The sequence below is a fragment of the Oncorhynchus mykiss genome, chromosome 25 (assembly GCF_057628025.1).
Source record: "Oncorhynchus mykiss isolate SJ-2025 chromosome 25, ASM5762802v1, whole genome shotgun sequence".
NCBI lineage: Eukaryota > Metazoa > Chordata > Actinopteri > Salmoniformes > Salmonidae > Oncorhynchus > Oncorhynchus mykiss.
The window spans coordinates 44,084,784-44,111,177 of NC_143046.1; the positions used below are offsets into that span (position 1 = coordinate 44,084,784).

The 26,394-nt window shown below is 41.9% G+C and overlaps 1 protein-coding gene and 1 pseudogene across 13 annotated transcripts in view; one reads left to right on the plus strand and one right to left on the minus strand.

Annotated features, from left to right (window-relative positions):
• Positions 1-508: 508 nt before the first annotated feature.
• Positions 509-26,394, minus strand: part of LOC110505197 (ecto-NOX disulfide-thiol exchanger 2) — a 316,865-nt gene continuing 290,979 nt past the window's right edge. For 5 of the 13 annotated variants that reach the window (XR_016491735.1, XM_021584250.3, XM_090219977.1 and 2 more), the window contains 7 exons: positions 26,074-26,276; positions 24,631-24,777; positions 17,345-17,401; positions 16,578-16,634; positions 6,943-7,051; positions 4,517-4,602; positions 509-1,440 (listed from right to left, as the gene is read on the minus strand). Coding sequence is in view for 6 of the 13 variants with exons in the window: in XM_021584250.3 (XP_021439925.2) it covers positions 1,309-1,440; positions 4,517-4,602; positions 6,943-7,051; positions 16,578-16,634; positions 17,345-17,401; positions 24,631-24,777; positions 26,074-26,276 (791 nt within the window). In the remaining 7 variants the exon portion in view is untranslated. Of the gene's footprint in view, positions 1,441-4,516; positions 4,603-6,942; positions 7,733-16,577; positions 16,635-17,344; positions 17,402-17,689; positions 17,960-21,063; positions 22,300-24,630; positions 24,778-26,073; positions 26,277-26,394 lie in introns of those variants that run through there. The other 8 variants (XR_016491737.1, XR_005041206.2, XR_016491734.1 and 5 more) reach the window with 5 other exon arrangements.
• On the plus strand, positions 18,772-20,072 carry LOC149972003 (uncharacterized; annotated as a pseudogene).

Sequence of the window (26,394 nt, forward strand, 5' to 3'; positions counted from 1 at the left end):
CCGGACGAAGCTGAGCCAATTATGCGCTGCCCTATGGCACTCCCAATCACGGCTGGTTGTGATACAGCCTTCATTAAGTCTGTATACTTCATTAAGATGATCCCAAGAGTGTGTATCTCTGTAAGTGTGATGATTTGCCTTGGCCAGAGCTAAGATGGAAGAAAACCAGCATCACAAAAGGTGGCCTCAAGTCACTTACGGTCTCAGGCATCTCTCCAGTTATGGCTGGCCACAGGCATAATGGAGTGTAGCAGTTGCGTTTTGCTCTGTGTGCGTGTGCGCGTGATAGAGAGTGTGTGTGTATGTATGTGAGAAAAGGAGAGAGCGAGCGAGAGAGAGAGGCTGGCAGGCTGAAGGTTCCTCATGTGGCTGGGGACTTGGATTAGCAGTTTACTCACACTCACACTCATGCTACATACCACATCTACACACATTGCATATACAAGCAGCTTACCGGTATATAGCCTAAGCGCCAGTGAGAAGAACTCTATTCAATAAAACTCTATTCTCAATTCTTCAGATTGCTTTTATTTTTTATTTAAAAATATCATCCAAGCATTTACAGAGTAGTAAAACAAATCAATCTATGCAACTGTTAACAGCCTTTACAGAAAATTAAGAAACATATAGATTTTTATTCATAGAATTATAAAAACAAGGAACAAAAAAAGAGAGAGTGAGAGAGGCCAGAGGGGCGGGAGGTGGAAAATGTTCAGCAGATCCTGATAACCTCCTTGGGTAGCATTCCTAGCTGAGTGACAGCAGAGTTAACCAATTAGAGGCTCTGGGAATGGTCTGGTCCACCCATGTGAAGGACAAACAGCCAATGCCCTGGCGCCGTCGGACTGATACTCCTTTGGGACTCCCAATGTGGTGTTCTATCCCATGAGGCTTTGCAAAATTGGGCACAGAGAAGAGCATCGTGGATTTGGTGGTGTTATAGAGATCTCCATCACCCTGCAGACGAGTCACCCTCTCTGTCACCCATACAGAGAGGCTGTTTCCTCAGTGTCACAGCCTGCTCTGCAGCCTGAGCTCTATGTTTTTACTTCTGTGTCCTAATAATACAGCCAGAGCTTTATGCCAGTGTTTCTCAACCTTATTTATACCTAGGACCAGCAAACTGTTTACATTATAACTAGCTCTTAAGAACTGACTAAACCAAGGCCAGTTAACCATCGCAGGGACCGGTGAGCAACGTCTCAGGGACCAGTACCGGTCCAGTACAGTGTCCTAATAATTCAGCCTGAGCTCAATGCTGTTTCTTCTGTGTCCCTGTGATGTCCTCCTCCGTGTCCCCATAATGCTCTATGTGATCATGATGCCTTCGAAGCCACAGAACCTCCAGCGTTTCTCCAGGCTGGCGCCTACCCCCGTCAACTCCTGTCTGAATGTACAGGGCAGCCGACCCAGTAGAGCATCCACCTCCCCTGTATTTATCTGAAACACACACACACACTCAATGTAAATACACAAATTTGATAAATACACTCCCACACACCCACATGTACAAACACAATACAAAGTTAACACACAGATCTGACACACACTCCTACAAACTCAAAAAGAGCCACACATCTCTGAAAAACGGATCTGATTGACAAACAATAAACGCACCCACACACACCCACACACACACACACCCACACACACACAAACCCACACCTACATATGCAATAGCACCACATTGGCATATAGCATCACTTTTAAAATGTGAGATTACACAAAACAATGACAGCAGGAAGCACTGTATAATTTTATGCAGAGAAAAAACACATTTGTAAGAACCAGATTGGTAAACCTGTCAGTATGCATTAAGCATTAGCGTAGATATGTGTGTATCACCATTAACAATGTAGCAGTGCATCATGAACACAGTAGATAAGTAGAGAGTAATGTTGTTATTGGTGAATTCAGCCAGTAATGTTGACAAAGCCCTGTGGGTTTGTTGCATGGTGTTACAGAGAGGTAGCGTGGGAACAAAAACATCCTCAGACAGAGTGGAAAAGCCAAAAGGAGAGAGAAGGAATGAGTCAGTGTGGTGAAGGCTCAGAGATTTTAATGAGTTGGCGGGGGGAGTGGTCATACAATATATTCACGAGGGCCTCCTCATGGAGGTAGCAGTAAGAGTAGTCATGTCTAAAGGCCTCAGGGTGCAGGTGGGCTGGTGGTCCCATAGTCCTTTATCTGATGGCCTCATCATGGAGGTAGAGTGAGAGTGGCCATATATTATATCTGAAGGCCTCCTTGCGGTGGTGGCAGTGAGTATAGTGGTCATATACACCGTGTACAAAACATTATTTTGTCCAGTCTGATTTAGGCAAGGCATGGCTACTATGCCCCTCTGGGTTTCCACCAGCCATGTTATCGGATAGAGGTTTGGGTCAGCACGATAGATCGAAAAGAGACGTTATTCATACACTGAGTGTACAAAACATTAGGAACACCTTTCGTTGGGGCATGGACTCTACGAGGTGTCGAAGCTTCATGTTGACTCCAATGCTTTACACAGCTGTGTCAAGTTGTCTGGATGTCCTTTGGGTGGTGGACCATTCTGAATACACACAGGAAATTGCTAAGCTCGAGTTCTTGACACACTCAAACCGGTGCTCCTGGCACATACTACCATACCCCTTTCAAAGGCACTTAAATATTTAGTCTTGCCCATTCACCCTCTGAATGGCACACATACACAATCCATGTCTCAAGGATTAAAAATCCTTGTTTAACCTGTCTCCTCCCCTTCGTCTACATTGATTGAAGTGGATTTAACAAGTGAAATCAATAACGGGTCCAAACATTTCACCTGGTCAGTCTATGTCATGGAATGTTTTGAACACTCTGTGTATGTGGTTGAGAATAAGGAAAATAATCTCTCTGGTAGACGACAGCAGAGGTGAGAACCAAGGAAGGCCCCTGAGGAGCCCGACGTGGAGATGGGTGTTTAAGCGAAGCGTCAGAAGAAATGAAACAGCTCAGCTCTGTCAGGGAGAGACAGGAATGATCCAGATCTAACAGGTCTCAGTGTCCAGGGAAATTACACTCAGACACTTCCTCAAGAACACTGGGGATACAAGGAAATGTCCTATATTCATGTCTATGGTAGCTACAGAGATTGGAGGCAGTGGGACTTGCCTTTGCTTCAACCCCAACTCTAACCTGGGGATCAGCATCATGAGAGGGGCCTTCCTGCACCAGGGGGATCAAATTTCATGAGAAGGATCTGGCTGTGTGAGGAAACTCTCGCTGCACGATGGGGCTCTGCTGTCACAAGGGGATGATTCACATTTCATTTGGGGGAGGCTGACTGCACCAGGGTGCTCCAACTGCACCGTGTGGCCCTGGAATACATCAGGACAATACTGTATGACAGCCCAGTAGGGGGTGTTTATTCCAAGTTTGTGCTCTGTGTGTGTGTGTGTTGTGCCAGGATGGCTCTATTGCTCAGCTTGCTGTGTGTGTGTGTGTGTGTGTGTGTGTGTGTGTGTGTGTGTGTGTGTGTGTGTGTGTGTGTGTGTGTGTCTGTGTGTGTCTGTGTGTGTCTGTGTGTCTGTGTGTGTGTCTGTGTGTGTCTGTGTGTGTCTGTGTGTCTGTGTGTCTGTGTGTGTGTGGTGCCAGGATGACTGTGTGCGTGTGTGTGCGTGCTTGCACGTGCATGCTGGAATAGTGCGCCAGGATGGCTCCTGCTGCTCATCATGACATGCTGTGTGAGTCAGTAGCTAGATTTTTCTACGAATGTTCAAAAATCGGCATATATATATATTTTTTTGCATTTTCCCACCAGATGTGTTTCCATCAAACATACTTTTTGCGTATAAATGGCTGTGATTGATGACGTAGTGCACATTAAGACAATTTTTGTGGTTAAATTCCCATGTACTGAATAAAAAAACACAATTTAAATGGGTATCCATCGCATTTTCAACTCTACTGATGGTTTGTATTTGTCAAACGGCAGCCAAGCATCGATCATCATGTCACCAGAATAAGACCCTTGATACACCCTTGCTTATTCACCACCCTGTAAAGTTCATCATAACTTATTTCATCTGTAGCCTAATAAACTGCATGCTTTCCCGAGTCAAAGTGGGAGGACCACACAAAATATCTTCGCATCACTCCAAGTTGACTTCCATGTGATGGTTATCATAGGCATCATTTGTGCATGAAGGCGTTTCCACTGCCATTTCTCACCAACACAAGAATATGCCTCCATTTGTCGCATAATACATTTTACCAACACAAAATGATCCCACCACGTCGAACTAACACATTGTCTGTCGACATTTATACAATTGTACCGGCATTTCCTGTTGCAGCCCAGGCGTGACCTTTTCCATGTGTCAGGAAATTCATCCACATGAATCTGAGTCTATGGTTGTGATGGGGGAAAGGGGTTTTGTGTGTGTGTGTGTGTGTGTGTGTGTGTGTGTGTGTGTGTGTGTGTGTGTGTGTGTGTGTGTGTGTGTGTGTGTGTGTGTGTGTGTGTGTCAGTGTCAGCTTGTGCCAGCAGTACCTTGGTGTTCAGCTGCTGTAGGTAGGAGCAGATGTACTCGATGCTGGCTCCAAACGGATGGACATGGAGGAATGCAGAGATGATCCCTGAGGAAGGAGAAAGAGATACCTCAATACAGTATCAATTAAACTGGCATTAGCATTACTGTATACTTATAACTCTAAAACCATTATATATATATATATATATATATATATATATATATATATATATATATATATATATATATATATATAAATATAATGGTTGATTCACCCATCTTATCATACAGTAGTATAGGCTATTACTTTAGAACTTTAACTCAAACACTAAAGTTATACTACGGTATGATCCCATTCAGTCTGAGTGTTCATTAACCCATTTGTCCAACATGAAAACCAATGAGAACATGCCATCCAAAGTATCAAACTGTAGACCATTAATGTATAGCTAATCTATAGCTAACTAACAACATTAAGTTTGAGTGTTGATTCATTCACCGATCTGTCCAACATGAAAGCCAGCGAGAACCTCACATTCAAGAGACCACTCTACTTAACTCATCTTGTCTGACTGAAGTGAAAATGTATCTGTACTCTTCAAGTGTGTCTGTCTTCCCCAAAACACTCCCAGCTCTGTGGAAGACCTGTGTTTAAACCGTCCAGATTAAGAGAAGTGTTTAATGAAGACTTTGATGCTGCTCTCTACATTAAAGCTTCTCTGATCAGAGCAGCATGGGGCTTCACGCCCGCACTCACGCACACACTCAAAGGCGTTTCGCTCATCCCAACAATAACATCTGCTATCAGCTAATTGATATGATGATGCACTACTGATAGTCCTAAACCCCTGTGTAATAACATGAGCCCACTGAGGAACTAGCTCAGAAAACAAACACACCAGGTGAGACACTGGAGGAGAACAACTCTGATCAGATGTGTGTTTTAATGGCTGGATTAGGACCAAAGATATACAGACCAGCATAACTTGAAATCAGTCTATATACTTTGAATGGGTCCAAAAGCCTCCAAATGTCCAAATCATTTATAGCAAATTAATCAGAACTGTATGTTTAGTTGTAAAGGGACTTGTGGAGAAAGCAGTAGCTGCTCTGTTCCAAAGCCTAGTTATCTAAAGTTCATATTGATGTTAATTGACAATGCTAACTTTGTAGTTGGTGATGTCTACAGTTTCATTTTCTAACTGAATGTGTAATTATAGCCTAGCCTAGATATTCAGCCACTCTCCGAGAAACATGGAAGTTCAATAGAAAGTGCTTTGTTATTATCAAACTTCAAGTCTTGAAAAAGGCCTAGCATCTGTTCTTTCCTTCCCTATGTCTTTGTTTTGATCAGAGTTTAGTCATCTGTTTTCTCTTCTTTTTAAAGACAATGTTATGCACACAAACTGCGTCATTCTGGCTGATTTTCTGCCTGCTTGAACGCTGAATAGGTCAGATACACATAAAAACATGAAAGGACCCAGGAAATCGATATAACATTATCCAGAGATGCACATATACGATATATAACATTCCTTTAAGTGTTCATCTCATTGGTATTAATTTTGCCATCTAGAAGGACAGACAAAGCAGTTAAAGATGAGTTCACTTTTGAGCCAATGTCCTTTTTTCTCTGCGGTGCTCACTTCATCTTCAAACAAGATGTAATTTAGAACGATTCTGACAGAGAACACCCAGAATCCTCAGCAGCCATCTACTTCACTGAGCAGCCAAAGTGGGCCGGCATGGAGGGAGGGAGCGCCTCATTGACTACCTAACCAACTATGCCAAATATATGATCATTCCAGAATAACACCACTGTGGGACAGGACAGGTAACTCCCACTACCACACAATAGTGTGCATCCTGCCATCTGGCATAGGCCTAATCGTAACGCCACAATAGCTTTCCCTTGTATCTCAGCAAGACCTTACTTTCGAAAAACCAATTTGATCCAGGACCAACCGTTCCCCGTGGAAAGAACCCTCCACTGAAGTGGAGAATGTGCCATAAAAACATGCTGAAGGCCTCAGTAAACCAGACATTGAAAACATGTGAACCAGCCCAGAGAACTGGGAATAACCAGGGGAGGAAAACCAGGCTTTCCACAAAAAAACAGCTTTGATGATTGTGGATAGTTTCGCTAAAAATAACCAGTTAAATGAACAAGCAGTGTATGAACAAGCAGGGTCTTTTTCCTAGAGTTGATAGCGCTAGGGGAATGTTCTCCATTATACGTACAAATGTTGTTAGAAGGTTGTAGTAATGTTGTCTGAACATACCAACAAGCAAGGCTTCTTCCTCAGAGTTTACCGGACTAAGGTTGCAATAATGTTTGGTGAATGTGTCAAGTAGCAGGGCTTCTCTGAGTGGACAGGAATTGGGGGAATCTTCTCCTCCAACTGGGTTAATATAACATTATAGTAATGTTGTTAGGTGAACATACCAACTAGCAAGGCTTCTCTCTCAGAGTGAACAGGATTGGAGGGACTCTTCTCCGGGGGCAGACTCTCCTTCTCCTGACTGCAGGACACTACTTCTAACGCTGATGCCTCCTACAGTAAAGGAGTTGAAAACACTGTTAGACTGGTAGAGGACACACAAACACACACTGACGAATCTGGCTGTTGCATGTCACATAAAAAAATGTTTAAAATATGACTGGAACAGACTTCCTCAAAATCTTGAGTTTTATTATTAGGTCTAAAAATGTGAAAATACTCCTTACTCATCCTTGCATTCTCTCAGAGAGGAAAAAGCGACGCGAAATCTGTCTTCTCCGGCAGGTGGCGGTTTTTCGTTTATTTTCACTCACCAAGCCAGGATTTAATTTATTTACCCTTATTTTACCAGATAAATTGACAGAACACATTTGCATTTACAACAACGACCTGAGAGATAGTTAAAGGGGATAGTAAGGTGGACATGATGGTATGAGGGCTGGATTGGGAATTTAGCCAGGACACCGGGGTTAAAACCGTACTCATACGATAAGTGCCATGTGATCTTTAGTGACCACAGACAGTAAGGACACCCGTTTAACATCCCATCCGAAAGACAGGGCAATATCCCCAATCACTGCCCTGGGGCATTGGGATATTTTTTTTAGACCAGAGGGAAGAGAGCCTCCAACACCACTTCCAGCAGCATCTGGTCTCCCATCCAGGGACCCGAGCAGGACCAACCCTACTTAGCTTCAGAGGCAAGCCAGCAGTGGGATGCAGGGTGGTTTGCTGCTGAAAAAGAAGAAGAGTGTGTCGAATTTGGTTAACAAAAATTGGAATGGCTTACTTTGCTATGTGTGGCTTATTTGATCGAATATAAGTTTCGTAAATTTTTTTTTTTTTTTTACGAGTGTACTGATATAAGTAGGACATGTGATATCCTGGCAACTTTGAGAAAAAAAACTTAATATCGGAGTTGTGCCTGGTCATCACTAGTTGCCACAGTCATAAGCTCCGCCTATTTCTACATTTTCAATCATTAAAATGTGATTTACCACACTGCTAACCGTAACCCTAACTTTAAATTATGACCAGAAAGCACATTTTAGTTTTCATGATTATCTACGATAGAGCCAATTTCTGCGGCTTTGGTAACTAGTGGAAACCGTTGTGCCAGTTGTTCACACGGGTATCTGCCCTCTCATTGGCTAGAATGGTCCCACCAGATCATGCCTCCTCCAAACTGCCTGACATGTTTTAAGACATTTATTTTCATAGAGTATGTGGTCAATATAATGGATAATCTGTGATACTACCAAACCTTTATGCACCTGTATCTAATAAGCAGGCTAACTTGGTGGGAGGGCTTTCAATTAACACCATTAGCATAGCCCATCCAAACACACATGAAACAACTACACAATATAATTATTTTTAAAGTTTGTAACTGGAATAACTCAGCTGGTACCTGGATTATATAGAAACAAACATTCAATAAATACAATTATAATATGGGGAACACACACACATTCTTGTTCATCCAACCTTGTGGGGACACACAATTCAGTCCCATTCAAAATCCTACTTTCCCTAACCCCTAATCCTAAACCCTTACCCTAACCGTAACCAAAAAACCTAACCTTAACCCTAAAACTAACCCTAGCTCCTATGTATTTATTTTATTTAACCCTAAACCCTAACCCCAAACCTAATCCTAACCCCCTAGAAATAGCATTTTTTGTTCGTTTACTATTCTTGTGGGGACTTCTGGTAGAGTTAAACACGTCCACACACACAGTTAATATAGTTTAGTAATTTTATATGACATTCAGCTTTGTTTCAGTTAGTTTTTAGACTTAATTTATATGGTTTAGTTTGAGTTTTAGTGTTCGCGACAGAAAGGGAGGCTAGGAGCCATTTATGTGTTGTAGGCCTATAGTTATTTTTTTTGTCACTTCTTGACCCTGGGGGGGAAGTAATACATAAGGTGATGGGCGAGGACCATAGACTTGGATAGACATAACATCTCTGTATCGGTGTCATGACGGCGTCTGTGAGAGTATGTGCATTGAGGCCATCTCCATCTTAAAATAGTACAACTCCAACTGGGTCATTGGGTCATGCCAACCGGGTCAGGAGGGATCAGCCAATGAAGTTGGAAGTCCCGCCCAGTTGACTAAATCTAAACAGCGAAAGCCCTGAATGGCGTTGCCCATGCTAACACAGGCTTTTGGCCACTAGATGACTCCATACAACTTTGCTCAATGGAGATGGAGCCACTGATGAGGGAAGCAGAGCCTTTTGTACTTCAGCAAATTAGAGAGCACAGCAGCAGGACCCAAATAAGATGCCAGCACGATGAATCATCTCGACCACAGTGCTTCAGAAATATAGCTTCCTCGCATCAGAGACTGTGTTTGAGGTCACTGTCCAGCTGGAGAGTCAACCTGGCAGAGCATTAAGTGTCGCGTGTGAGCTGCGGAAATAGCAAGGATGGCAAGCAAGGAACTCTATGGCCAGGACAAAGTTTTGGTTAGGTTTAAACTATAAATCAATCCTAATGTGACTTGGATTTCAAGGATAAGTGCCTAGACTGGTGCAAGAAATCTGGCGGAATGAAACTGTTTACATCAAACCAATGTTGTTGTTTTTTACTTTAGTAGTAGATATTAGAAGAAACAAGTACCTTTATTTGACAGAGGATCAAACAACAAATTACGTCATGGCAAATTTGACTTATGTTTATGTAATATTAAACATGCATCATGACTAACCCCTTCAAATAGGGTTAATAAAAACAGCTGCAACAACAGAAAAAACATAAGCAGTAGAACACTTCACAAATATATCAGTTCACAGCCAGCCAGCTCTCCAAAAACTCTTGGGATGCAGGGAAGAAACCAGATCCAGTGCCACAATGCACTTTTTTGGATAAACAGCCATCCTTGCTTGGCAGAACTGGTATTTCCGCAGCTCACATGTGACACTTAATGCTCTGCCAGGTTGACCATCCAGCTGGACAGTGACCTCAAACACAATCTTCGATGCGAGGAAGCTATATTTCTGAAGCACTTTGGTCGAGATGATTCATCGTGCTGGCATCTTCCTGGGGTCCTGCTGCTCCACGGCTGTTCTCTCTAATTACTGAAGTACAAAAGGCTCTGCTTCCCTCATCAGTGGCTCCATCTCCATTGAGCAAAATGCCAGTCACATCCTTAGGTCCATCAGGCAACATGCTGCAGAGGTTGGCTCAAAGTTGGCTGCCATAGGATTCAGTATGCATGCGAAGCGCTGATGCAGTGACTTCAGGAGGACCTGTGCCAACTGTTTTACCACAGCAGTTGACTGCAACTGTGCCTCAAGGTTGAGAATGCACGGCACCAGATCAGACAGCAACTGTCTATCAGTTTGAAGTCGGTCGGTGTGAATTGCGAACGGATCCAGGATCTTCACAAGCTGCTCTAGCTTGGCCCAGTCATTGGTCGGCAAGTTGGTAAAAGTTGGAAAAAAAACCTTGAATACCACTTGATTTTACCCAAATATTAGAAGAAAAATACTTATATTTTTTAATATTTTTTTTACATAGTTTTAGTGGTTTTAGTTTAATTTCAGGTTACTAAATAGATTTTCTAATTGTTGTTTTTATTTTAGTTTCAGTTTTCGTTGACTATAATAACCTCGACATACACACAAAGTTAATGTCGTTAAGGATTTTATTGATGTCATTAATCGAATCTCAATTTTTCACCGCACGGGCCCTTTTTAAGCGTACGTGTTTCCTCACAGACACTGCACTTGGTGGCAGTTGCTGTTATGTAGCGCTGTCTGTTTGAAGAATCCACTATGCTCACAGGTTTGACTTACAGAGAGCTCAATCAAACACATTCCCAGGCATTTCTTTAGATAACAGCAACAAGATCATTTGTACAGAATAGCTAGCTAATTATAATAACGTTAGCTCACTAGCTAACCAAACTAATGTTTACAATGCCATTTGGCTGAATGCCTCTTGATATAATTAACTTCCCACAACTATTTTAATCAGAACAGGACATCCATTCCATTTAGCTACTGCTTTTGTTATAGGTCTCAGGTCAAAAGATTTATCGCAATTATCCCAGTTCTAGTAACTTGTGGACTAGTGCATGTTGAAGTCGCCTAGGCTAGATCTAATGGTTGTTTTAGCCTACATTAATTCAGACCGGGCTGACCTGTTGTTATTGTCTTCTGTGGAATTCATAACACTGTTGGGCAAGTTTAAATACTCTTTGTTCTTTGTAGAGACAGTTATTTTTTCCTGTAGTCAACCATACAATCTGAAATTGGGAGAACACTCATTTAGAATGCCTGGCTGTCGCTTTAACAGTCCTTGAGTGTGTGTGTATTAGTGAGTGCTCAAGTGTTAAACTTTAAGAACGTTGAGGGAGTAGGCAGGCCTACTTAAATATTGGAAGCATTTTGTTTCTGACACAGATTATTTTGTGTTTTCGTCCCACAGCATAGTATGCCTGTAACTCAATGCACTGCTTTTTGAATAGAAAAATCTTTCTTTATGGTCAAATTTGAGCAAATTCAAAAATTGCTATTAATCAAAATGAACTACAGAAAATGATGAGATTAATTATTTTAATTGTTTGACAGCACATACATACACACACACAATCAGTACCCAGCAGCACCTGAAAACACACCACATACACTCCCATCAGACAGATGCAGTGGAAGATCAGAGGGGAGACAAATGCAGGAAGATAATTCAGAGAGGGAGCCGACAGCAATAGTTCTACCAGAGGGTGGAAACAGAGCGATGCTAATGATCAAGCTTTTGTTTACTGTGGGCTTCTGACAGGCTGGCAGAGGGAGGGTCAGGTATGTGTGTTTGTGACTGATGTGCAGTGCCTTCAGAAAGTATTCCCCTTGACTTATTCCACATTTTGGGGTGTTACAGCCTGAATTCAAATGAATTAAATATTTTTTTTCCTCACCCATCTAAACACAATACCCAATAACGGCAAAGTAAAAACATGTTTTAATTTTTTTTTGCTAATTTATTGAAAATTAAATACAGAAATGTAAAATTGACATGAATATTCACACCCCTGAGTAAATACTTTGTAGAAGCACCTTTGGCGGTGATAAGTTTAAGAGCTATGCACACCTGTATTGTACAATATTTGCCCTTTAAAAAATTCTTCAAGCTCTGTTGATTGTTGATCATTGCTGGACAGCAATTTTCAAGTCTTGCCATAGATTTTCAAGCCAATTTAAGTCAAAACTGTAACTAGGCCACTCGGAAGCATTCAATGTGTGTCTCGGTAAGCAACTCCAGTGTAGATTTGACCTTGTGTTTTAGGTTTATGTCCTGCTGAAAGGTGAATTCATCTCCCAGTTTCTGTTGGAAAACAGACTGAACCAAGTTCTTCTTTAGGATTTTACCTGTGCTTATAGTTAGTTGTATATGTTTTTATCCTAAAAAAAACTCCCTAGTCTTTGCTGATGACAAGCATACTCATAACATGATGCAGCCACAACCATGATTGAAAATATGAGTAGTATTCAATAGGGATGTGACAATTAACCATTTTGCTTAACTTTTAAACTGACATGAATAGTTTTTTGGGGTTTTTCCAAGTTTTTTTTATCCAAGTCAATTTACAATGCAGAATAATTGTCCTATTACGCATGTATGACCGCTACGGCCGAGGAATAAAGTTATATCTACCACAAACCTTTACAGTCATAGAACACAGTTACAGTAACATGTCGATAGGGACAATTGATAACTTTTCAGACAATTAAAAAAGTGCCACATCAAGTGGCAGACAGTAGAATTCTGCTCCCTTACAACAATAAACGTCACCTATTGATGTGATGCTATAGTTTATAGTTTATGCAATGTTTTATGTTAGGGTAGCAATGTGTTGTATTTAAACTAAATGTTTCGGTAAGTCACTGTATTTAACAAACTTTAAAGTACTTTTTTAGGAGAGAGTGGTCTGCGCACAGGCAGCAGACATGCAGGCTGCGCGCAGCAGCTCAATATTATTTTATTGACAATTCTGGTTGCCTAGTTGTGGATTTAAATCCCGCTTTAGAAGCCGCATTCCTTATAGTCAAGTAAAATGTCTGTTTCTTGTTGGCATCATGTTGGCATTTAAACAACTGTAGTGTAGCCTACCCTAACAGACAGACAATCAAACATACATGGGGCCACATTCCTTGATGCCTGATAAGCGTAATCAATACAGGCTACCAGTAGCCTACTGTAATTTCATATGAAAAAAAAACGAAGAGCAGGCAGCCCTGTGCACGCAAGACTAGCCCGAAGACATTGGTGCCATGAATAAACTAGGATATTCTACACGCAACAGACCAAAGACTGAACGCACTTGCATCATTAGCGAGTGCGTTCAGAGACAGAGCAGGCAGGCCAGCACGAGGAAGAGAGAGGCAGAAGAAGGCAGAAGCATGCTCATATGTTTTGGTAATCTGCATCTTGCAAAGTCTTGTCTTGCAATGCTTTATAAATTCCCCAAGTAGCCAGAAATTCGCCTCCTCCTCTAGTTTTACTTTAATTACACAACTTCCCCAGGCCTTTGTAGCCTATCGGCTATAACACAGAAAATAATATGCTTTGTCATAACAGAACTGTGATTTTAATTACAGTGCCTTGCGAAAGTATTCGGCCCCCTTGAACTTTGCGACCTTTTGCCACATTTCAGGCTTCAAACATAAAGATATAAAACTGTATTTTTTTTGTGAAGAATCAACAACAAGTGGGACACAATCATGAAGTGGAACGACATTTATTGGATATTTCAAACTTTTTTAACAATTCAAAAACTGAAAAATTGGGCGTGCAAAATTATTCAGCCCCTTTACTTTCAGTGCAGCAAACTCTCTCCAGAAGTTCAGTGAGGATCTCTGAATGATCCAATGTTGACCCAAATGACTACTGATGATAAATACAATCCACCAGTGTGTAATCAAGTCTCCGTATAAATGCACCTGCACTGTGATAGTCTCAGAGGTCCGTTAAAAGCGCAGAGAGCATCATGAAGAACAAGGAACACACCAGGCAGATCCGAGATACTGTTGTGAAGAAGTTTAAAGCCGGATTTGGATACAAAAATATTTCCCAAGCTTTAAACATCCCAAGGAGCACTGTGCAAGCGATAATATTGAAATGGAAGGAGTATCAGACCACTGCAAATCTACCAAGACCTGGCCGTCCCTCTAAACTTTCAGCTCATACAAGGAGAAGACTGATCAGAGATGCAGCCAAGAGGCCCATGATCACTCTGGATGAACTGCAGAGATCTACAGCTGAGGTGGGAGACTCTGTCCATAGGACAACAATCAGTCGTATATTGCACAAATCTGGCCTTTATGGAAGAGTGGCAAGAAGAAAGCCATTTCTTAAAGATATCCATAAAAAGTGTCGTTTAAAGTTTGCCACAAGCCACCTGGGAGACACACCAAACATGTGGAAGAAGGTGCTCTGGTCAGATGAAACCAAAATTGAACTTTTTGGCAACAATGCAAAACGTTGTTTGGCGTAAAAGCAACACAGCTGAACACACCATCCCCACTGTCAAACATGGTGGTGGCAGCATCATGGTTTGGGCCTGCTTTTATTCAGCAGGGACAGGGAAGATGGTTAAAATTGATGGGAAGATGGATGGAGCCAAATACAGGACCATTCTGGAAGAAAACCTGATGGAGTCTGCAAAAGACCTGAGACTGGGACGGAGATTTGTCTTCCAACAAGACAATGATCCAAAACATAAAGCAAAATCTACAATAGAATGGTTCAAAAATAAACATATCCAGGTGTTAGAATGGCCAAGTCAAAGTCCAGACCTGAATCCAATCGAGAATCTGTGGAAAGAACTGAAAACTGCTGTTCACAAATGCTCTCCATCCAACCTCACTGAGCTCGAGCTGTTTTGCAAGGAGGAATGGGAAAAAATGTCAGTCTCTCGATGTGCAAAACTGATAGAGACATACCCCAAGCGACTTACAGCTGTAATCGCAGCAAAAGGTGGCGCTACAAAGTATTAACTTAAGGGGGCTGAATAATTTTGCACGCCCAATTTTTCAGTTTTTGATTTGTTAAAAAAGTTTGAAATATCCAATAAATGTCGTTCCACATCATGATTGTGTCCCACTTGTTGTTGATTCTTCACAAAAAAATACAGTTTTATATCTTTATGTTTGAAGCCTGAAATGTGGCAAAAGGTCGCAAAGTTCAAGGGGGCCGAATACTTTCGCAAGGCACTGTAAGTGAAAAAAACAACAAAAGAAAAACATTGTTTTTCGGGTAGGGATCTTTCATAACGTTAAGGATCCCAACTTCGTCTCAAAGTTTAAACGCTCACACCCCTAGCACTCAGTGATATGTTGTGTTGGATTTGCCCCAAACATAACACTTTGTATTGAGGACAAAAAGTACATTTCTCTGCCACATTTCTTTCCAGTATTACTTTAGTGCATTGTTGCAAACAGGATGCATGTTTTGGAATATTTTATCTGGTTATCATTTAGGTTAGTTTTGTGGAGTAACTACAACATTGTTGATCCATCCTCAGTTCTGTCATATCACAACCATTAAACTCTGTAACTGTTTTAAAAATCCCCATTGGCTTCATAGTGTAATCCCTGAGCGTTTCCCTTCCTCTCCAGCAACTGAGTTAGGAAGGACGCCTGCATTTTGTAGTGACTGGGTGTATTGATACACCATCCAAAGACTAATTAATAACTTTTCCACGCTCAAAGGGATATTCAGCATCTGCTTTTTTAATTTTTTACACATCTACCAATCGGTGCCCTTCTTTACAAGCAATTGAAAAACCTCCCTGGTATTTTTGGTTGTATCTGTGCTTGACATTCACTACTCGATTGAGGGACCTTACAGATAATTGTATGTGTGGGGTACAGAGATGAGGTAGTCATTAAAAAAAGAATGTTAACTACAATTATTGAAAAACAAAGAATTACTCAGATAAAAATTACTCTGACAAGTTTCAAAATCTCGCTGAAGTTTCTAGCACAAGCATTATTAGCTAGCTGGGAAGGGCTCAGCAGGACGACTGACTCAACTGATTGAACCGAATCTGCTAAATTATTACAGACAAAGCGTAATTAAGCAAATTAATGCTTGTGATGCACACCCATCAAATTATGCAAATGTAAGAACAGCCTGCTTGTACTGTACTTGAAACAACGATACAGATATTACATTAAATGGCACATGGTTACATCTAATCGGTACTAGTGCTCGCAAGTCCAAATTCCATGTGCATTTCAGAGGTCACATTTATACGTAAATGTAAAAAGGTTTCAATTATCTAAATTAGGAAAGGTTTCATGGTACACCTGAGAGTTCCTCAAGGCACACTGTTTGGGAACCACTATATTATGGGACGGGACCTTGATTTCCTAAACCAGTTGTGTTGGGTGATTTATCCTGCAACAAATAAAGTCCTCCTGCATAAGATTCGCCTGTAATGATCTGTCATGTAATGATCTAAGGAGAGGAGAGGAGAAAAGAGGAGAAAGAGCGAGGATAGAAAGAGAAATATAGTGGAATAGAGAAAAAGAGGAACAGAGAGAGATACAGCCCTTTTCTACTTACATTGACTTGATTAGCTCTCTCCTCACTCGTTCTGTCCTCTTGCAGGGACATCTCCAGCTAGAGTCAATTATGAAAATTAGAAAAGCCGTCACCGTCTAACATATCAAATTCTTATGTTAATACACACACACACACACACACACACACACACACACACACACACACACACACACACACACACACACACACACACACACAGGGGGAGAGACAAAGGAGGGGAGAAAATACAGAGGGAGCCGATGGCAATAGTTCTAACAGAGGGAGGAAACAGAGAGAGAGAGAGGGAGAGAGAGAGAGAGAAAGAGAAATAGAGAGAGAGACAGAGAGCGCGAGACAGAGCTGAGAGTCTTAGCGATACTAATGATCAAGCTGTTGGTTACTGTGGGTTTCTGACAGGCTGGCAGAGGGAGGGAGGGATGGAAGGGTGTTTGTGTCTGTTTGACTGATGTGTTTGTGTGTGTGGGCGCTGCCCTGTCTGACCCGGTCGTGGTGGGCTAATACTCCTCACTATGCTATTATGTGTGTGTGATTGGACAAGCCCTTGACTTCCTAACCCAGTTGTGTAGGGTTGATTTATCTGGCAACAAATAAAGTCCTTCTGCACTGGATTGGCCTGTAATGATTTGTCATGTCACTGGAAGAGAAGAGAGAGGAGAGGAGAAATAGGGAGGATACAGACAAAAAGAGAGAGGGGAATAGAGGAAGAGGGAGAGAGGGAAAGAGAAAGAGAAAAAGTAGAGTGAATGTCACAGCCCTTTTCCACTTACATTGACTTGATTAGCCCTCTCCTTGCTCCCTCTGTCATCTTGTAGGGAAATCTCCAGCTAGAGTCAATTATAAAAATGAGAAGAGCCAACACTGTCTAACATGCCAGATTCTTATGTAAGCAGACATGTGTACACACACACAAACACTCACACTGACCACAAATCTAGAGAGCAACGCCCTCTGCAAATTGATTTATCTTCCTTCCAATGATGAATCTCTGTATGTACGTACGCATGCTATAATGACTATATTTCCCATGGATCACTACTTGGGGACACATTTCAGCGCCTAGTGGTAATCTAATCTAAGTAAGGTACAATACATGACCAAAAATATGTGGACACCTGCTCCTCGAACATCTATTTCCAAAATCATGGGCATTAATATGGAGTTGGTCCCCACTATGCTGCTATAACAGCCTCCACTGTTCTGGGAAGGCTTTCCACTGATGTTGGGCGATTAGGCCTGGCTCGCAGTCGGCGTTCCAATTCATCCCAAAGGTGTTCGATCGGGTTGATGTCAGGGCTCTGTGCAGGCCAGTCAAGCTCTTCCACACCGATATCGACAAAATATTTCTGTATGGACCTCGCTTTGTGCATGGTGGCATTGTCATGCTGAAACAGGAAAGGACAGAATCAGCTAGAATGTCATTGTATGCTGTAGCGTTAAGAATTCCCTTCACTGGCACTAAAACAGCCCCAGACCATTATTCCTCCTCCACCAAACTTCACATTTGGCACTATGCATTTGGGCAGGTAGTGTTCGCCTGGCATTCGCCAAACTCAGATTTGTCCGTCGGACTGCCAGATGGTGAAATGTGATTCATCCCTCCAGAGAACGCGTTTCCACTGCCCAGAGTCTAAGGGCGGCAAGCTTTCCACTACATGTTTTCCAAAATTAGTTCATAGTTTTGATGTCTTCACTATTATTCTACAATGTAAACATTTTTAAAAAATAAAGAAAAACCCTTGAATGAGTAGGTGTGTCCAAACTTTTGACTGGTACTGTCAAGGGTTGGGATGGGTACTGAAACCCGGTATTAAACGGGCCCCGGGGCTAAATTATGAAAGACTGTAGTATCGATAAGCTCCAACGTTATCAGTTCTGCTTTCGATACTGGAGAAATTAAGAAAATACATTTCCTATTTATTAAACATTATCTTGCACATTTTATCTCACCAACCATTTCTAATTTGCAATAAGATTAAGCCATTCGTCTATGATGCATTTTTGCTATTCCCAATCCAGAAGAGAGATGAAAACACAACAATTCAACACATGAAAACATTTTTTTTTTTACTGTAGGGAGATGAGTAAGGCACTAAACCCCAAATATACCCCTCCCTCCGGGAGGTACCTCAGTGATACATTAATTTCTACCTGGTATGGTGTAGAAAATGCCAATGTGATCACTGAGCTGAAGGACATGCCAAAGCTGGCCATCACATCAGATGGGTGGACCAGCCTCTGTCAGGACCACTATCTCACTGTTACAGTGCCCTACACAAGCCAGGGCAGTGTAAAACAGAAGGTCCTCCACACCAGGGCAGTATACAAATCGCAAACAGGCGAAGTAGTGGCAGAGGAGATCTCAGACATTCTGGAAGAGTTTGAGATAGAGGCAAGCAAGATTGTAGCTGTGACTGTTGATAATGCTGGCTATATGGATGTTGCCACCAAGAGGCTACACATCCTAAAAATAAGTTTGTGCACACATTGAATCTGGCATCGCAGAAAATCTACAAAATGACTTTCATTGATAAATGGGCAGCCCGAATCAGAGCAGTGGTCGTGTGGTTCAAGAGATCCTCGATGTCCAAAACAATCTTGAAGGAAAAGGAGCAGCGCCTTACTTAGTAAGAAGCCAGTTCACCCTATTAAAGTATTATTTTGAAATTCCCTCATTTAACAATTTAATTAAATATTCAAGTGTGCTGTAATTAAATGTATGTGGTTTTTTCTTGTTGTTTCAGTCCTTCCGCAACACTCACTCATACTTGATGTCAAGACAAGATGGAATCCAGCGATCCAAGCGGCAGCCTTGTACCCACAGCTGCGAAAAGCATTGACCAAGGACAACCTGGACCGTCTGAAGGATGAGGACTTCCATAAGGCTGAGGAGTTTGTCCAGCTCATGAGAATCCTCTATACATCCACAATGTGTGTCATGTGAAAATAACGCCACCTGTGGACAGATCATACCCATCCTCCAACAACTGGAAGAGCACTAAACTGTGGAGCATGAAGATACAACGTTTGTGGCAACCATCAAAGAGAAGGTGTGGGAAAATCTCTCCGAGCGCTATCAGGATAAGGACATTCATGCCTTCCTGCATGAGGCTACAGCAATGGACCCCAGATTTAAAGGGAGGCCGGTGAGTGACGCCACCTGGGACAGGCTGAGGAAGGCAACTGTTGAGGTCAATGTGACAGGAGCAACACCAAGGCTGTCAAAAGAGCCGGAAAAGACAGACACAGAGCACCAGCAACAGGAGGAGGAGTCTGAAGGAGAAGGAAATGGAGGAGGCAGTCCCTCCATTGTACAAAACAAGGGGTGCCTTGGAGGAGCTGTTCTCAGAGGAGGCCAGGGAGTTGAGGTTGACGATCCAACAGAACACCTCGTCCCTCACCCTCAGCGATTGTGTTGACCTAGAGGTCGAGCTCTACAAAGGCCTGCCTCCCATCCCCATGGCTGAAGATCCTGTGATGTGGTGGTGGGAGAAGTGAGCTACTCTGCCCCTCCTCACAAACATTGCAACAAGCTACCTCTGTGCTCAAGTCTCCTCCATCCCTAGCGAGAGGGTATTTTCGACTGCAGGGAACACAATAAGCCAGGAGAGGTCCTGACTTCTGCCAGAGAAGGCAAATATATTGATCTTTCTCCAGAAGAACTGATAAGAACTGTTACTCCTTTTGCAGCCTACCTGCGTGCCCCACCCGTGTTGCTCTATACCACTGTATTTTCTTTTGCAGGAAAATAGTTTTTCATTTGTTTTACATTTTCATCATCACAACATTAGAGCCTATAATAGTGATTTGTTCAAAACACTGCTGTTTCTTTTGCTGTAAAATAATAGTTAATTATTTTTATTTAACATTTCAGAAAATAAAGCAATGTTAATTCTGTCCTTGATGTCTTTCGTTTTTTTTCATAAAAAATAACAAAAATAACCGATAAAGTACCAGATCGATAAGCAGTATCAGTAAGAGTAGTAATACCATTAAAATCTTAAAGATACCCATCTCTAGTCAAGGGCTCCAATACGATCCAGGAACGATATGTTTTAGTTTTAAATGATTCGGTTTAATTAGAGAACGATTCGATGCGATTCGTTTCGATGTGATGCACTAACATTTGTTGCATAAACACTTTCCATTCTAAATAAAAATCAAACTACATAGATTATTAGTTCAATGACAAAGCCTAATATCACGCAAGCCAAATTACTATTTAAATGCTGAAGGTGCTGCGTAGATGTGCAAGATCAGGAACCTAACTTGCGTTGGTCAGCGCACGAAGCTGGGCACAGTGCGCAGTTTGACTAGGCTACTGAAAGTGTCTGGGGTTGTTTGGCATGCAAACTGACTTACAGACATGGCCAAAAGTTTTGAGAATGACACAAATACTAATTTCCACAAAGTTTGCTGCTTCAGTGTCTTTAGATATTTTTGTCAGATGTTACTATGGAATACTGAAGTATAATTACAAGCATTTTAGTGTGTGTCAAAGGCTTTTATTGACAATTACATGAGGTTGATGCAGAGTCAATATTTGCAGTGTTGACCCTTCTTTTTCAAGACCTCTGCAATCCGCCCTGGCATGCTGTCAATTAACTTCTGGGCCAGATCCTGACTGATGGCAGCCCATTCTTGCATAATCAATGCTTGGAGTTTGTCAGAATTTGTGGGGTTTTGTTTGTCCACCTGCCTCTTGAGCATTGACCACAAGTTCTCAACGGGATTAAGGTCTGGGGAGTTTCCATGGACCCGAAATATCACTGTTTTGTTCCCTGAGCCACTTAGTTACCACTTTTGCCTCATGGCAAGGTGCTCCATCATGTTGGAAAAGGCATTGTTCGTCACCAAACTGTTCCTGGATGGTGGGGAGAAGTTGCTTTCAGAGGATGTGTTGGTACCATTCTTTATTCATGGCTGTGTTCTTAGGCAAAATTGTGAGTGAGCCCACACCCTTGGCTGAGAAGCAACCCCAAACATGAATGGTCTCAGGATGCTTTACTGTTGGCATGACACAGGACTGATGGTAGCACTCACCTTGTCTTTTCCGGACAAGCTTTTTTCCGCATGCCCCAAACAATCAGAAAGGGGATTCATCAGAGAAAATGACTTTACCCCAGTCCTCAGCAGTCCAATCCCTGTACCTTTTGCAGAATATCAGTCCGTCCCTGATGTTTTTCCTGGAAAGAAGTGGTTTCTTTGCTGCCCTTCTTGACACCAGGCCATCCTCCATAAGTCTTCACCTCACTGTGCGTGCAGATGCACTCACACCTGCCTGCTGCCATTCCTGAGCAAGCTCTGTACTGGTGGTGCCCCGATCCCCACAGCTGAATTAACTTTAGGAGACGGTCCTGGCACTTGCTGGACTTTCTTGGGTGCCCTGAGGCCTTCTTCACAACAATTGAACCGCTTTCCTTGAAGTTCTTGATGATCTGATAAATGGTTGATTTAGGTGCAATCTTACTGACAGCAATATCCTTGCCCGTGAAGCCCTTTTGTGCAAAGCAATGACGACGGCACGTGTTTCCTTGCAGGTAACCATGGTTGACAGAGGAAGAACAATGATTCCAAGCAACACCCTCCTTTTGAAGCTTCCAGTCTGTTATTCAAACTCAATCAGCATGACAGAGTGATTTCCAGCCTTGTCCTCGTCAACACTCACACCTGTGTTAACGAGAGAATCACTGACATGATGTCCGCTGGTCCTTCTGTGGCAGGGCTGAAATGCAGTGGAAATGTTTTTTAGGGATTCAGTTCATTTGCATGGCAAAGAGGGACTTTGCAATTCATATGATCACTCTTCATAACATTCTGGATTATATGCAAATTGCCATCATACAAACTGAGGCAGCAGACTTTGAAAATTAATATTTGTATCATTCTCAAAACCTTTGGCCACGACTAAGAGATCAATGACTGTCACCACAGTTAAATGCAGTTTGACACTGAAGGAGAGGATGCATCATTTGTATTTTTGGAAGGTAGAAATGTTGAAAGTATAATATGAGAAAAAAAATTGGATCTGGAAACACTGGACAGTTACTTTAACAAACGTAACATGCAGTCTGACCGATGCATGTTACATTTGGATCGGTTTGGGGTTCGCAGACCGACGCATTTGTATTTGAATCAGGGACCGATGCCTGTCTGTGAATGGTTACATCCCTACTATCTAGATTCAGTATATGGCTAGTATGAAGATGTTTTAGTCTGCGTGTTGGCAGAGTGCCATGAACAGTGGTGTTGACACATGGTGAATTTAAAATGCGGTTTCAGTTTACACAGGCTGGTTTAGTGTAAAGAAGTTAGTCAGCGAGGAGTAGTTGGAGGTGTGGTGCTGTGCTTTAAAAAGCAGTGGTGATACATGGCTAATGTTAAAGTAACTGTCCAGTGTTTCCATATTTCTATGAAAATTGACCTATATTTACTTACAATATGAGTGAAATGGTTTTCCTTCCAAAATGTTTAATTAAGTATGTTAAAAAGCAGCTTTCTGTGTTGTAATGGTGTGGGCATGTACTGGACATTACAAATATGCACGCAAGTACACCGCTGATTGGCCAGCTCATCCTCCTCTGATAAAGTGGTGGTGAAACTAGTAGTTAGTTTGAGTAGGCCAGTTTGATGTAAAGAGGATTGACTCATCTCTCTCTATATATGTGTCATGGCAGAATCAGAATTATTTAGGTAACATTTATAAATAAAATGTTTTATTTATTTTATTTCATGCTTATGTGAGATATGTCATTAGAATGTCTATCTTTGGATAATACTGTTGGCCGGTTGCAGTTATCTGTTCTCTGTCAGGGTTCAGTTACTTGGGCCGCAGAGAGGGGAGAGGTCAAGCTTGTCTTCATATGTAAACATATATTTTAAACCATGTTAAAGGATGATTGAGGGGGAACCAATGTCCACAATGTCTGTGTGCCAGTCACTGTGTCTCCGTGAGCTTGTCCAGAATGGGAGTGTCTAAAATGACAATTGATATATATCCTAATGTCTTGGTACTATGTTGTACCAAGAACGAGAAGTAGAACCTCGTTTTAGGAGAGCAAACTGAACGATAATTTATAGCTAATGCTGTCTAGCTATGGAATACTCCTCTCTCAAGTAAAGTCTTCCTTTGTAATGTTCCTAAGATCTGTTATTCGTCATGTGAGTTGAGATGGGTGTGTCTTGGCTATAAATGATACTAAGAACTGTTTTGTAAGCACTCTCAGAAAATTCATTTATAGACACTGAATTGATCTGAGAGTCACAGGGTTGTGATGGAGCTCATATAATTAAAGATGGACTTTATGATAACTCTGACTTGAGTGTGGTTTGCTCTCATGATTTGGTAAATAGAGGAAATTTCCACTACATATGTCATACTTAAGCAATAAGGCGCGAGGGGATATATTGGCCAATATCCCAAGTCTAAGTGCTGTTCTTCTGCAAGTCCCGAAGCGGAGTGCCTGGATACAGCCATTAGCCGTGTGTTTTGGCCATATACCACAAACCCCAGAAGTGCCTTATTGCTATTATAAGCTGGTTACCAACATAAATAGAACTGTATTTTTGTGTCATACTCGTGGTATATTGTCTGATATACAGTACACATGACTGAAATACTGTTTTAGCCAATCTGCATCCAGGACCCAAATTACACAGTTTATAACACTAAATGACCTGTCCCTCTTCTTTCTATCCACTTTCTACCCGTCTCTTTCTCACTACTGTATATGGCATTCTACTTGACCCTCTCTCTATGGGATTCCAAATTAACTATATTTTTTTTTAGGGGTTGATCAGCTGACACTGGGATATTGAAGAAATGCAATGCCATTTGGAATGAAATTAAATACACTGCAATTCAAGTCTACCACAGCCTGGGTTCCAGTAGCAGACCAATTATTTCTGAAATATTTCTCATGCATTGAAACTCATTTTGAACTAATTTAATTACAATTACAGCACAAATCCGATATTGTAATTCCATTTCAAACCCCAGGAGTTTTTCAAACAAGCTGTAAAGTGTGCATGTGTTGTGTGTGTGTGTGTTACTGACCTGTGGTGTGTGTGTTGTCAGTGTTTTCAGGCTCTGCAGTCCTTCCTTGAGGCTCTTTACTTGACTCTCCAGCTGCTGTTTGTCCTCCACAGTCTTCTCCATCTCTGCCTCCCGCTGTTTCATTTCTTCACACATCTTCAACAGTTGCTGCAAACAGAGAGGAGATACAGTTAGCCACAGATACTATTTAACCCTTACTTTTCTGCTACAGAGGTGACACAGCTAGCCACAGATGCTAACTAAGGGTCTGCTACAGAGAGAAGGCACAATTAGCTACAGATGCTAACTAATCTTTAAAGACACAAATGTTAACTAACCCTTAAGACAGAGGAGGCACAGTTAGCCACAGATGCCTGCTTACAACAGGCATATGCCGCATGCTAGTTATTAACCCTTTATGCATCAGCTACAGAGAGGAAACCAAGTTAGCACTTATGTTTCAGGATTTGCTATTGAGTAGGAACTTTTAGCTCATAGCTTATCTATCTAGTCTCTCTGGTGCTGCAAGTTAGAACCACGTAGTAGCTGAAAAGTCCTTTCTCCTTATCCATTTCAGCTTATCCATCACAGTCTCTGTTGGGTTTAGGCTGAAATACGGAAGTATAACATGACTCACAAATGGAAGAAATTCATAGAACCTGGGCACACTCAAGTCACCTGCTGATAATATTTGATGGTAATTTGCCAGAGCCAGCATGATAACGCAATTTAGCATGGAGCAATAAGAAGCATCCAATTGGTCTCTTCCTCCTCATTTTAATCCATTAATTTAATCTTTCCATGGAAATGTTCAAACTTGCGTGTTAGAAATGTAATTACCATCTGTCTATTCAAATGAGCAGGAGGACGACACATTATTTATGCTCAAAACCAACATTTAAAAAAATATATTTCTATTAACTATGACCGCTGACAACTTGAGGATATTTGATGACCCAGCAGGTGATGGGAGCAACAGATTTCCTGCCTCAGAGGGTTGTTTACCTTACCAATAGTATGATGGTTGTTTTCTCTGAGAGGGAGATTTTAATAGAAAACCCTTCGAGCTGGTTGGTATTGGTTTCTGTAGAGCGTCGAGGACAGCAGAGTGATCAGATTCTAGAATGACTCTCTCCCTCTGAAGTCTTTCTATTGTTCTTTCTTTTTCTCTCTAACCATCCATCTTACTCTGAGTGCCTCCCTCTGCTGCTCTTGTTTTCAGCTTGCATCTCTCCCTACCACTCTCTCATCTCTTTATTAGTGCTGTGTGTAGGTGTGCACGCGCCTGTGTGTGTGTGATTGAGAGGGCAGTTCTCTATCCACCTCCATTAAAAGTGACTTTTCATCAAAACCACTTGTCACCCCAGAAAGAAAGCAAAACCAACGGATTATGACTCTCACCAGCTAGAATCTGCAGGACTTGCTGCAAAAAGTTATGCTATAGTATGTGTGGTTGAAGTATACCTTCTGCATGCCCTGTAGTGCCTGTTGTAGAAAGGTTAGTTGTTGCTGCCTGCAGGCGTCCTCTTCACTGTGTTGTGGAGGTGTGTGTTCGTGGTTCTTGCCCTGCTCCTGCTTCAGCAGCTCCACCTCGTTTCTGTAGGCATCCAGCTGACAGCGCAGAGAGTCATTCTCCTCCTTTAAAGCCTCCGCCTGGGACACAGGGCCTACACACACACACACACACACACACACACACACACACACACACACACACACACACACACACACACACACACACACACACACACACACACACACACACACACACACACACACACACAC